The sequence below is a fragment of the Cololabis saira genome, chromosome 10, assembly GCF_033807715.1.
Source record: "Cololabis saira isolate AMF1-May2022 chromosome 10, fColSai1.1, whole genome shotgun sequence".
NCBI classification, from domain to species: domain Eukaryota; kingdom Metazoa; phylum Chordata; class Actinopteri; order Beloniformes; family Belonidae; genus Cololabis; species Cololabis saira.
In genome coordinates this window covers 24,697,256-24,709,722 of record NC_084596.1, presented here as the reverse complement: position 1 = coordinate 24,709,722, position 12,467 = coordinate 24,697,256, and the positions used below count along the sequence as shown (strand labels likewise).

Sequence of the window (12,467 nt, the reverse complement as noted above, 5' to 3'; positions counted from 1 at the left end):
TCAAAGCTCTATCATATAAGAAAGCCTGATGAAAAATGCTGCCATCTTCACTGGGCCTGAGTTCATTCAAAAATGGACTTAGGCAAAGTAGAAAAAAGACCCATGGTTGGAAAAATGCAGATGGAAAGTTATTTTTATTTTTTTTTGCATCCACACTCCATCCATGACAAAAGAATGTCTTCATAGTTGAACAGTCTGGGTGCTGGACACGCCTGCCTGCAGTCTAGCCCTTGCACAAACTAAAAACATTTGGTGCAACATGAATGGAAAAATATAGCCCAGGACCAGTAAGCTGTGTGAATATTATCTGAAAGAGGAATGAGACTGTTTTTTCCCCAAACTCCAGCAACCAGTCTCTTCAGCTTCAAGATGTATATGAACTGTTTTTAGAAGACGGGGATGTACAATGATAAAGAGGGTGCGGTCCCAACTTTTCTCTAATGCCTTTCATCTTGTTCAATGTCCTTAGTTTAAACATGCAATATTCTGTTATATATTGTAAATACAATATGGGATAATGATAATTGCTATTAATTGCATTATGTTGTTATTTACATTTTACATTATCACCACTATTTTGGAAGTAGGATTGTACTAGTTGATAAACAAAATATGCTGAATTACTTGTTAGTCAGATCCATTCTAACTTGTTAAATTAGTTTTTGGTACTAAAGAGACGGAGTATAACATATTGCACATTCATACACATACTTTTGAGAACATCTAAAAATAAAATTTTAATAAATAAAAGATTAAACTAAATTAAGATAAACAAGAAGCCTGGTAAACCACATGCATTTGGCTGCTCGACACTGATGTTTATATGCGCAGCACCTTTGAACTTCTCTTTGGCTGCAACACTGAACATTACATGTGAAATCTGCTATATTTTCACAAATTTCTCACATCATATAAAGCTGTTCATATGGTGCAGAAATGTCATTTTTTCATTTTTTTCTACACACTTGGAAGGGTTTTGAAAAGGTTTTCAGTTGATAGCAATCTCCAGCTTCACCTTAAGATGTCAGTAAGCCCTGCACTGCTGGTTCTTTACCTTGTTATTGCAACATACAGATGGTTTAAAATCCGGTTAAAGTGGCGAGGAGGGATCCATATACAATATCAAGTCAACTGGGAATGATTGTTTTTCCCTTTGCTGTAGGTGGATCTTAATTGCATAGACATTTAAGGGATGATTAAGGATTGTGGGTAATTGGGAAATAAAAAAATAACTGAGAAAGGTGTAAGCCTCAGGCTCCCCCTCTCACAGGTACACCAAGGGATGAAGAATGAAGAAGGTCATTTCCACTCACAAAACACAGACAAGTACACACGTGTGTGTAGTGCTTTTGTATCACACTAATGATTAGCATTACTCATTAGAACTGACAGCCAGAGGAGAATTTGGCATCATTATACCATTAACGAAGATCTAGCCTTCATGTGTAGTGATGTCGGCACATTTGAAAACATGACCGAAACAAATCACCACTGTAAATAGAAATCCAGATAATCCATTTATGGGAGAAAACAACTTCTCTTCATCACCTGATAAAAATTGTAATTGCTGAAACTAATTTTGCATAGGTAGGCATTTAGAAGTATGAATGAGGAAAAACAGGAATAATTGTAATGGGGATTAAAATCAAATCCTGTCACCGCAGCTTCCTGTCTCTCTGGTAGCCTACTGTTTATTATATATATTTTAGGAGTGTATGTATGGGCTTTTGGTCTTATGCTTGGTGTGCTATCACTTCAAAACTGTTTTCTCTAACCACATGTGTTTATTTGTTGACTTCGGGAAATATGACTTTATGTCGAGCTGTGTTTGCAAAAAGTTTGAATAAGAGGTATTGAGGAACAATATCAAGAAAAAACATTAACAAAAACACTAGAATTACTGCTACTGCAGGATTATTATCACCCGAATAACATGCGTCTCGCATTATTGCTACATAAATACTCGGACCAAAGTTTGGTAAAAAACATTTTCAGTAACATATATTTGTATTTATATTTGCATTTTGATCTTGCAGCAGATGTTAGGTCTTTTGTTGTTGTTGATGTTGTTTTTTGTTTGTTATTGAGGTGTGTAGGCGTGAGTAAGAGTGAGCATGTCCTCCACCAGCCCCCTTTGACAGTCTGAGCTAACATGTTTTATTAACCGATGAAACCCTGATTCTGTCAGAAAGGTAAATAATAAGTTTAATGAAAAATAAAGTTTTTCATTAAACTGTGTTGACTTACTTTTTTCTGATGCTTACAAAATTGATCTCAGGAAGCGTCACTGAAAACAAAGAACAAAAATAAACCAAAAGCTGGAACGATTTAAACTTCTCATGCTCAGAAATAGTTGGCCTCAAGGGCAAAAGTGAACTCCACAAGATGGTATTTATAAAGAGTGTAAAAAATATGAATGCGGATCATGAACATAATGTGACTAAAAACAAGTGTTAAGTGTTAACTACTTAAATGGAACAGATTTACATATTGCCAAATTTACCAGCATAAGTTATATTATATATATATTATATTATATTATTATATATATGTGTATATATTATATATATGTATATATATATTATATACTGTATTATATTATTATATGTATGTCATATTTTTGAGTTCATAAGTTCACTATGCACAAATTCCCACTTTTGATTTCTTTCATGGAAATGTGCTCTTATTTATTTGGCAGTTCACATTTATATTTTTTGCCCTATTTTTCATTTGTTTCTTTTGTCTCTTAAAGAAATAAGCTTGGCTTTAAGCAGCATGAGCCTGCTATGTCTAAGACCAGCAGAGTGGGCATAGTAAGAACATCTTCAGGGGCTTAAAATTCTGTCATTTGAAAAGGACTTTGATTTTACTGTACAGAGTAAAGCTTATTCACCAGTGAAAGACGAGCACATGATGTATTGTTTGTCTGCCAGTAGAATTAAACATGAGTCACACTTTGCAGGAGTCTGTCTCTGCTAACATTTGGTCCTAAATACATCTTCTCACACCCACAGCCCCAACTAGAGCGGACCTTTTACCTTGGAGCGCAAAAAAATGCCAAAAGAAAGCAGTAAACAGTAGCTGTGAACCAATGCTTCTTCTTGTTTTTTCTCCTGTTTTATTAATGAGGGGGAATGCAGAACAGAAATATAGTATCAAGGCCAGTGCTTAAATTATGTCACCAAATGGTGTGGTGTTACTGTGAGCTTAGCATATTGACATGAGACTCAAAGTGCTGAGACAGCACTCTAGGTCCTGTGAATGTGGGTGTTATAGTTTTGTTTTTGCATGATTTCTTCACCTTTCTCTCTTTGTCATCAGTGAAACTGATGCTGCTTACTGATGCTTTTCTGTACAGTGAAGGACTTTACTCAGGACTTCAACCAACTCCATTATAGGGTGGGATTTGCCTTGATTGCTCAGATTTTCTCACAGACTATCAAACTCCAGTCCTCGATGGCTGTTGTCCTGCATGTTTCAGGTGTTTCCCTGCTTCTCCCTGATACACCCTATTATAAATGACTGTCATTAACAGACTTGCTCAGACTTCGATGACAAGCTGATGATGATCCTTTAATTTGAATCAGGTGTGTTGAGGCAGGAAAACATCTCAAACATGCAGGATAGCGGGCCTTTGGGTCTTTAGTTCGACATCTGTCGAATCTTCTGGCTATGCGCCATCTCACCGGCCCGGCCAATAGGAAACTCTGATTTAGCCAAAACAATGTTCAGATATATATGGATATCATGTTCATTTTAAAGTAAAAATAAAAACATCACAGAAATAGGAGCAAAATCAACAGCACACAAGAAGTTTTTTTTTTTGCTTCCGTCACGTCTTGGAAGAAAATATAGTCGCAACAAACATTTTCCAGCTTCAGCTGCTTTAACTGGATTGCTTTCACAGCCGTCCCAGACAGAAACATTGGCGTCTAATCTTAGCTGCTGCTGTTCCTCCAGTTGACTGCTTTCATGTGATTCTGCCTCCAACATGATTGGCTGGGTTTTCTAGACTTGTCACTATTGTAAACATACATAATCTCTCAAAGATTTGTTTATCAAAGTTTGCTTTGGAGCTCTGTGTCCCATTCCTGACCAGCATTACGAGCCCAAGATTTCAGAGGAAGATTTCAGAAATTTGAGAAATCAGAAAACACTTAATAAATCGTCTTGTTTAAGCAAAAAGTTTTGTTCAGTATTTTTCTTTATGATTCTAAAATAAAAAACTTACAACCTCTTTGGAGGTAGTTAATGTACATGTATCATAGATAATAGAAAAATGGCTTGAACTATTCACTTCTGTATTCATGGGTTTCATGTGACGTCACACAGTACTCGCAGCGCCATCTTAAGGACCGACTTCCAACATGCCGTCTATCTGTTGTGCCGTGGTATGCGACAATAATAAGTCTAAAAAAACGGGATTGACCTTTTATCAGTGCTTTAAGTGGACCGTGGGATATTGTGATATTTAAATGTTCTATTTTCTTCCTGTCACTCGTGTTGAAAGCCGGTTGAAAGCGCTGTAGGAAACAGTCATGATGAGGAACGGCTGATCCAGTTAGTTGAAATGAGAAGTTATATGATTCATCCTCATTTCACCACAAAAACCACAATAAAGTGGCAGAAAGAAATAATATCCTAATCCTTGGTGATGGAGACGTCACGGGACGCACCGCGCAGGAGATCGGGAGCGCAAGATGAACATTTGCATTAATAATATAATAAATCATATTTTATGTTTTAATAAAGTTTTATGGTGACATGATGATATGCTTTTACTTTCTAGAGTAGTAACGTTACTGAAAAAGTGAACTGCCTTCTTACTTTTCATTACATAGACGTATCCTGTGCAGGCAATGTATGCCGCGTTCCATTTACCTCGGAAATCGGAACTGGGAACTGCAACCATATTGGAATGGTAACTCGGGGGTGGTGAAGCTTCTCCCACTTTCCCAGTAGGAAATCCCACTTCGAGGGGCGTTCCAGTTGAAAATTCCGACTGGGAACTGGGAAATTCCGACTTCCGAGGACAAATGGAACGCGGCATCAACGCTTATGCTATTCATCACAAGACTGTCACTTACCTTTCCTGTTACCACGAACATTGTTTGGCCTCCACATGATGAAGTTTGGCATCTTTAACCCACCCTGATGTGAAGTAGCAGTAAGCTTCGCTACTTTAAAAGCTTTGAGAGCTTCGCCGGTGTATGGAGAAGGATTGTGGACCAGGTAGATATATATGTCTGCAAACGACAAATCTGGCAGGTTTTTGGCAGACTAGAGTGGAGTCAGTAATTGATTAGCTATTATATACGGATCAAAACCTAAAGTATCAATTTTCTGTAGATACCGTTGCTGTTCTTCGGGAGTTAAGTGAGTTATTAGGTGAGACGTCATATTGGCTGCATGACGTGCGGTCCTCGGTCGGTCCTCAAGATGGCGCTGACAACAAAAAATGTCACGTGACTGAAACCCATGAATACAGTACACTCAAAAATCATCTGTAAGGATTGATTTAGCTCCTTTTAAGTTCCTCTGTGAGACTGATATAGTTTTTAAAATATGTTTAATATACATATCAACTACTCCGGCTTCCTCCCACAGTCCAAAAACATGCATACTACGCTCATTGGTGATTCTAAATGGCCCGTAGGTGTGAATGTGAGTATGACTGGTTGTCTGTGTGTATATGTGGGCCTGAGATAGACTATGGACCTGTCCAGGGTAAACCGCTGCCTCTCGCCTGAAATGAGCTGGGATAGGCTCCAGCAGACCCCCGTGATCCTGCAAAGGATGAGACGGGTATAGAAGATGGACGGAAGGATGGATGGATAGATACATATCAAGTATCCATTGTAAATGGAAGCAATCATTTTCTATACATTTGATATTGATTAATCAAATTTAGCTCGAAGAAAATAAGTTATTTCTGTCAAAAGACACAATATTCTGATATCCTTGTGCTACAGGATAATATGCATTTGCCTGTCGTGTTAATTGGATTGAGTTTCCTGTCAAAATGCCACAGAATTACAGGTCAGAAACATCCTATTCAGAAAAAGGATATCTGTCAATAGCAGCTAGTTTTACTGGAGTGCCACACTTTGGCCTCCTCTTCAGCAAAGGATAGCTGTTTTATTCATTTATTCATTTTTATTTTTTGCTTTTAAAGTACCCATTTCATATCAAATACAGCATAACAGAATTTGATTTGACGAAAAGGTTGAAAGTCTGAATAGTTTGACTCTGATCTTGGTGTGTGTCATCACAATAGCTGAAAAAAGTGAACGGCTCAATTGACAACATATTTTCAGATCTTTTCTCAATCAATATGAAATCATGTGATATTGCAACTGTTGAACTGGTTGCTTCAGACAGCAACATATACAGCACATGCTTTCAATCCCTATGATCAGAGATTCACACGTTATTTTAGGGCTGGGCGATATGGACCAAAAGTCATATCTCGATATTTTCTAGCTAAATGGTGATACTCGATATATATCTCGATATTTTTTCTGTGCCTTAATTGGGGTTTGCCCCAAAGCATTATAGCATAGCATCTCTGTTAGCTTCATTTTTTTCTGAGGCAAACCCTTAAAAAAACAATCAGTTTTAATACAAAGCCTCGTGCCAAATGTCACACAGGTTCCTTTATTAACAGAGGTCTGCACAATATCAAAATGTATAAAACAAATGAAATAAAAATAAACTGCCTGCATATATAGAATAAAAATGCTTCTTGAATAAAATAAAACAAATATCCCTTTCCTGCATAACAATTAAATTAAAATACACTGTACAATTAATACAATGTAGACAGTAACAGGCAGACTTTTCCACTGAGGTTGACGGTTGTGCAAATAACAAAACATTTGTGCAAATCTCAAATAAAACATTCAAGTCAATTTGTCACAAAATAAGCTATATCAAAATCAAAAAAAAAAAATATATATATATATATTTTTTTAAATCGATATAAACGATATTGTCTCGTACCATATCGCGTTTGAAAATATATCGATATATATTAAAATCTCGATATATCGCCCAGCCCTACGTTATTTATTTATTTTTTTGTTCTACTAAGACTAAAAACCACATATAGCGGAACTCTGTATGTTTGGTATGTTTAACCACAGTCCTGATATACAGTATGTACAATATCCTATCACAAAAAGCAGCACTCTTAAACACACTCGGTTGTAAATCATTTTTCTTGGATGCCGTTATTATCTTTGACCTCACCAAGCTGTGGAAACACTGTGATGGGGAATAGCCTTACACATCCATGTCTTGTTTATTGTCGCTGTTGTTTATGCTAGCTATGTCAACACCTGCAGAGTCACCATGTCATCCGATCACATGATTGTTCACATTCGTCACGGACCATTCTCAATAGATGAGAGTTTCGTTTAATGTCCCTTCCTTCTTGTTAACAGTGTCAGGTTATTTTAAAAAAAAAATCTCATAAACCATGTCAACAGCTTCAAGGTTTTAGTCATCGCTGGATTCGCACTATATCATTTTCTTCTACCCACAAGTGAAAAGAGCTTTTGAAACAGTAGAACATAGAGCAAGTGTAGAGTTTAGATTTGTGATCAGCCTGCCTACCTGCTTAGATCTATTTTTGCCTCACAGTCTGCTACAGTCTCATTTCTGTAATCCAAATCTGTAAATCCTCACTGGCAGCAGTATACAGCACAGTTCTCTGACAGCCCCAGCGGACGACTCTCACATACCTCAACTTTACATTCACTGACAGTGTAGGACGTCGTTGACATTCAGAGCAGCTCTTGTTGAAGAATAAAACAGAGTCAGGGAGATTGTGTGGAAATAATTACAGCATGTAATAGTGTTATAATTAAGTGAAATACAAAGTAGACAGTACTGCAGCACAACATAATAATAGGAGATAAGAACTAAATAAACGATCCCGTTAGGGCTGGGCGATATGGACCAAAAGTCATATCTCGATATTTTCTAGCTAAATGGCGATACTCAATATATATCTCGATATTTTTTCCGTGCCTTAATTGGGGTTTCCCCCAAAGCATTATAGCATAGCTGTTAGCTCTGTTAGCTTCATTTTTTTCTGAGGCAAACCCTTAAAAAAACAGTCAGTTTTAATACAAAGCCTCGTGCCAAATGTCACACAGGTACATTTATTAACAGAGGTCTGCACAATATCAAAATGTATAAAACAAATGAAATAAAAATAAACTGCCTGCATATATAGAATAAAAATGCTTCTTGAATAAAATAAAACAAATATCCCTTTCCTGCATAACAATTAAATTAAAATACCGGTACACTGCAATTAATACAATGTAGACAGTAACAGGCAGACTTTTCTACTGAGGTTCACAGTTGTGCAAATAACAAAACATTTGTGACAATCTCAAATAAAACATTCAAGTCAATTTGTCACAAAATAAGCTATATCAAATAGCATATATATATATATAATAAAAAAAAAAAAATAAAAAATAAGCTATATCAAAATCATAAAAAAAAAAATGTTTAAAAAAAAAAAAAAAAAAATTAAATCGATATAAACGATATTGTCTCGTACCATATCGTGTTTGAAAATATATCGATATATATTAAAATCTCGATATATCGCCCAGCCCTAGATCCCATGTAGTGTATAGTTGTTGAAAATGTAAATATGTTTCATATGTTATTTCCTCTGCTTTTAAATGATTAACTCTTTATGTTTCATTTTTTAGGTTACTTCCTTGAGTTGCTGAATCGCTCCGCCGTAAGCCTACAGGAGACCTTCACCTCAACTTGGGGTTCTGTGTACTCAGAGAATTCCCAGGTTTTCTCTGAACTATATACAGATTTGACTGTCTACTACCGAGGCGCCAATGTCAACCTGGAAGAAGTGCTCAATGAATTCTGGGCCAAGCTCCTGGAGAGGCTCTTCTACCACGCAAACAAGCAGTATCCAATAGGTACATATTTGGCAACATATGAATTCTCAGCGAAACAACTTTTTGTGTAGTAATTGACTGTAGTAAGTAGTGGGACAAAACTGTCAGCTTGACATGGTGATATCCTCTGCTCTAATCCATTTTCTTTGGGTATGCACTGGATATCCCATAACCCGTTACTACAAACTTTAACGTCCAGCTGAGTTCATTTGTCAGTGTTTTATCTGTATCTGAGGAAACAATTAAAAAGAAGAAGAAGAAGATTCAGTCCTTTCCTCTCTGTCAAATATTTGTTGTGCACGGGAATGTCAGCATTGGTTGGGTTTTCAGCTGGCAAATGACTGTGTCCTTTCAGACTAATGAGTAAATTAGAGTAAATGTATTCAAAGGTCTGGACTCGGGCAAAGTATGAACACAAGGAAGATATATTACTTAACCAAATTATTCTTTTTATTCATTTGTAACCGTGCCTCCAAGAGTTGCAGAAAAACTATGCTGTCATCATCCTTTTAGAGCATATTTTAGCAAAGGAACATCATTGGATGTATTTAGATTTTTTTTGCCTGGATATAGAATCTGATGAAAATGTCTGCTGATTGCAGGTGAAGACTACCTGGAGTGTGTATCGAAGCAGATAGAGACACTCCGGCCCTTTGGAGAAACATCTCGTACACTGACCTTAAAAGTCACCCGTTCATTTGTGGCAGCGCGCTCATTCGTTCAGGGATTGGTGATCAGTGGGGAAGTGGTGCGCAAAGTGTCTCAGGTAAGACCCCACCTCTTTAAACATAAACATATATATATATATATATATATATATATATATATATATATATATATATATATATATATTCTGAATTCCTTTTTTATAATGCTAATATATGTGCTTTTAAGGTTTATGGATATTCTGGTGCTAAGGGATATGCATTTGTTTGTCCTGAGCGATCACCATAGCTGTGAAATTTTAACCACCCACCCATACATACATACATACATACATACGTTTTATCACTCCAAATGCAGAGTATAAAGCACTGGGAGATCAATGTCGGGAGAAATGAGAGGCCCTATAAAGTATGGCCTGCGGCATGGACAATCAGCCCCAGCAACAACAGTTAATGTCAACTCACGCTGAAAAATGTCTCCCTCGGCTGCGGGGAGGGTTAATATGCCCCCAGAGAAACGGCTCTGCCTGTACATAAGACAAAAGTAAAGTTAAGACCAGCGCAAGACGGCAAAACCATTTCACAGAGCTGAACAGTATTGATGCCGCAATATATAATCTCTCCTGTCAGACAATGGACAAGGGTAGTGTTGATAGCTGTAGTCACATGAATAATACAGAAATAGTTTTAGCAAACAGATACAACATTTATTTCCTTTATTAAATATTACGAGGCCGCTTGTCTACGGTAGCAATGGAAAGACAAAAGAAAGAGAACGAAAAACAAGACGGCACATTTAGATATCTCTATGTCAATGACATGATTCCCCTCTCACTCAGATACACCTGGATGTGGTCCGTTTGATAAAACCGCCTCGCCTGGTATTTCTCTCTTTGCCCCATTTGTCTCAAAAAGAAATGCAATGTCTTGATTGTTAAATTATCTGCCTACCACATCCTAGCACTCAGCAGGTGTTACAGCCTGAGCTGTGACTAAAGGACCTCATCAATCGTCATCGTAATTGGAGAAACAAAAGTATGGTATGCCGAATGTATTGCCAATCAAAACCCCAAATCTCAGAATCAAAATCCTGAAACTGTAACCAATAATCAAAACCTCTGTTTTAGAACCATCTTTCTCGGTTGCGATTTTTTTCCTTTTGCGGTTGCAATTCTGAAACAAGTCAGCACCATGCCAATCTACAGCAGGGAGGTGGGACATAGCCAAGATCTTGTAGCTCATTGGCTACTGAATGCTACTGAATGGCTACGTTTGTCGTGGTCATAGAAAACAAGCAAGCGAAGGTGAGCTGTTAAAGTGGCCCTTCCTCATATATGATGAAGTTGGTAATGTCATTGATAAAGGTTGCTGTTGTCATTAATCGCATTAACAACTTATCCGCGTTGACGAAAGGCACCAGTATCGATAAGCTGTATATTCCACAGCTTCAGTGTAAAGCAGCAGAGATTAAAACTGAATTGTCAGTAGCATGTTCTCCAACCTTTCCTCCGACCAAGTGTCGGTTTGATTGGGCATGGCAAAACAACGGAGTGTAGTGAAAGATGATAAAAGTGTACCCTTCAAGCAACTGTGGATAAAACAGAGCAGAGAGGGTAGACGTGCATGGTGGAAATGAATCACTTCAGTGATCTTTTTGTACAGGAAAGGAGATCTGAGCCAGAGCTTGCAGTCTCTCTTTCCAGTACAGCATTAATTTCTTCCTCGCTTCGCTCCAGGCTCCACCAGTTGGTATGTCCTTAACTTTTTCTGGACTGTTTTATTCCCTTAGGTGGGGGAGTGGAGGAAGTAGGCCACGTGCCGCATAGCTCCCTCCCGAGGCAAGTCGTCTAGATGATCTCGCTGTGTAACACAAGGGGGAAAGGCAGTTCATATATCCTGACTAATTATAGAGGAAAGACAAGCAGAAGTACAGAGAGAAAAAACAGTCATGAGTGGTACAGAACACACACAAAGGTATCGGAAGGATGATTTAAAGCTAAAACGGGAACAATGAGAGGATTCAGCATAAGGCATTAGAAAATATCATGCACGCAAACTTCAGAGGGATAATTTCAAACATTAAAGTTCAGCTTGTGGCTAGGTCAGTGCAGGGGATTCAGAGTCTGTGTGTTTGTGTACAAAAGACACAAACACACACTTTGTGTTGCAATTGTTGATAAAAAAAAAAGCAGAAATAGTATTTATAAATATAGAGAGAAACACCTGTGAGCCCAAATTGAATGATATTTGCTTCTCCGTTTAAAGGTACAGTTGGAAAAAATCATTACCAGGCCAGAGAAAAATATGGAAAAACTCCATCCGAAAACATTTTTCAAATATTCAATGTTTTCAAAAGTAAAGGCCATCTTTGTAGTATTTCATATCTTTTTGCTCCCATTTGCATTCAAATGAAGAAGAAGATTAAAAGAAAAGTAATTATTAATACACCAGTGCAGCTTTTTATGTGATTTTTTTTTTCCATGAATATTAATATTGGTGTCATTTGCTGATGTTATTATTCTCAGTTGCTTTATTGATTTTTTTCCAGTTCAACCATTCAGGGTTTGTTTATGTCTTTGTGTTTATGTGTTTCTATGTTATTTCCCACACTCATACGCTTGCAAATTCCATTCTCAGACTCTTCTCACCAAAAAAAAGAAAAAAGAATGAAAGCAAGAAATCATCTGACTCATCCTTGGCTAATGGGTGTAGGGTATGGATGGGGGGGGGTGGAGGAATGAGGCTCTGACTCATGTCTCATATGACTTGAGATTCAGCCTGGGACTGTGGTTATTGCTTTTATGTGTCACTTGCTTCACTTTCTGCACTTTTTTTGCAACCGAAATCGACTTAAACTCCA

The 12,467-nt window shown here is 37.3% G+C and overlaps 1 protein-coding gene across 1 annotated transcript in view; it reads left to right on the top strand.

Moving 5' to 3' along the window:
- Nucleotides 1–12,467, top strand: part of gpc1b (glypican 1b) — an 81,138-nt gene that overhangs the window by 58,602 nt on the left and 10,069 nt on the right. Inside the window, exons 4-5 of the mRNA XM_061732221.1 lie at nucleotides 8,736–8,963; nucleotides 9,545–9,708. Coding sequence (XP_061588205.1) covers nucleotides 8,736–8,963; nucleotides 9,545–9,708 — 392 coding nt within the window. The remainder of the gene's footprint in view (nucleotides 1–8,735; nucleotides 8,964–9,544; nucleotides 9,709–12,467) is intronic.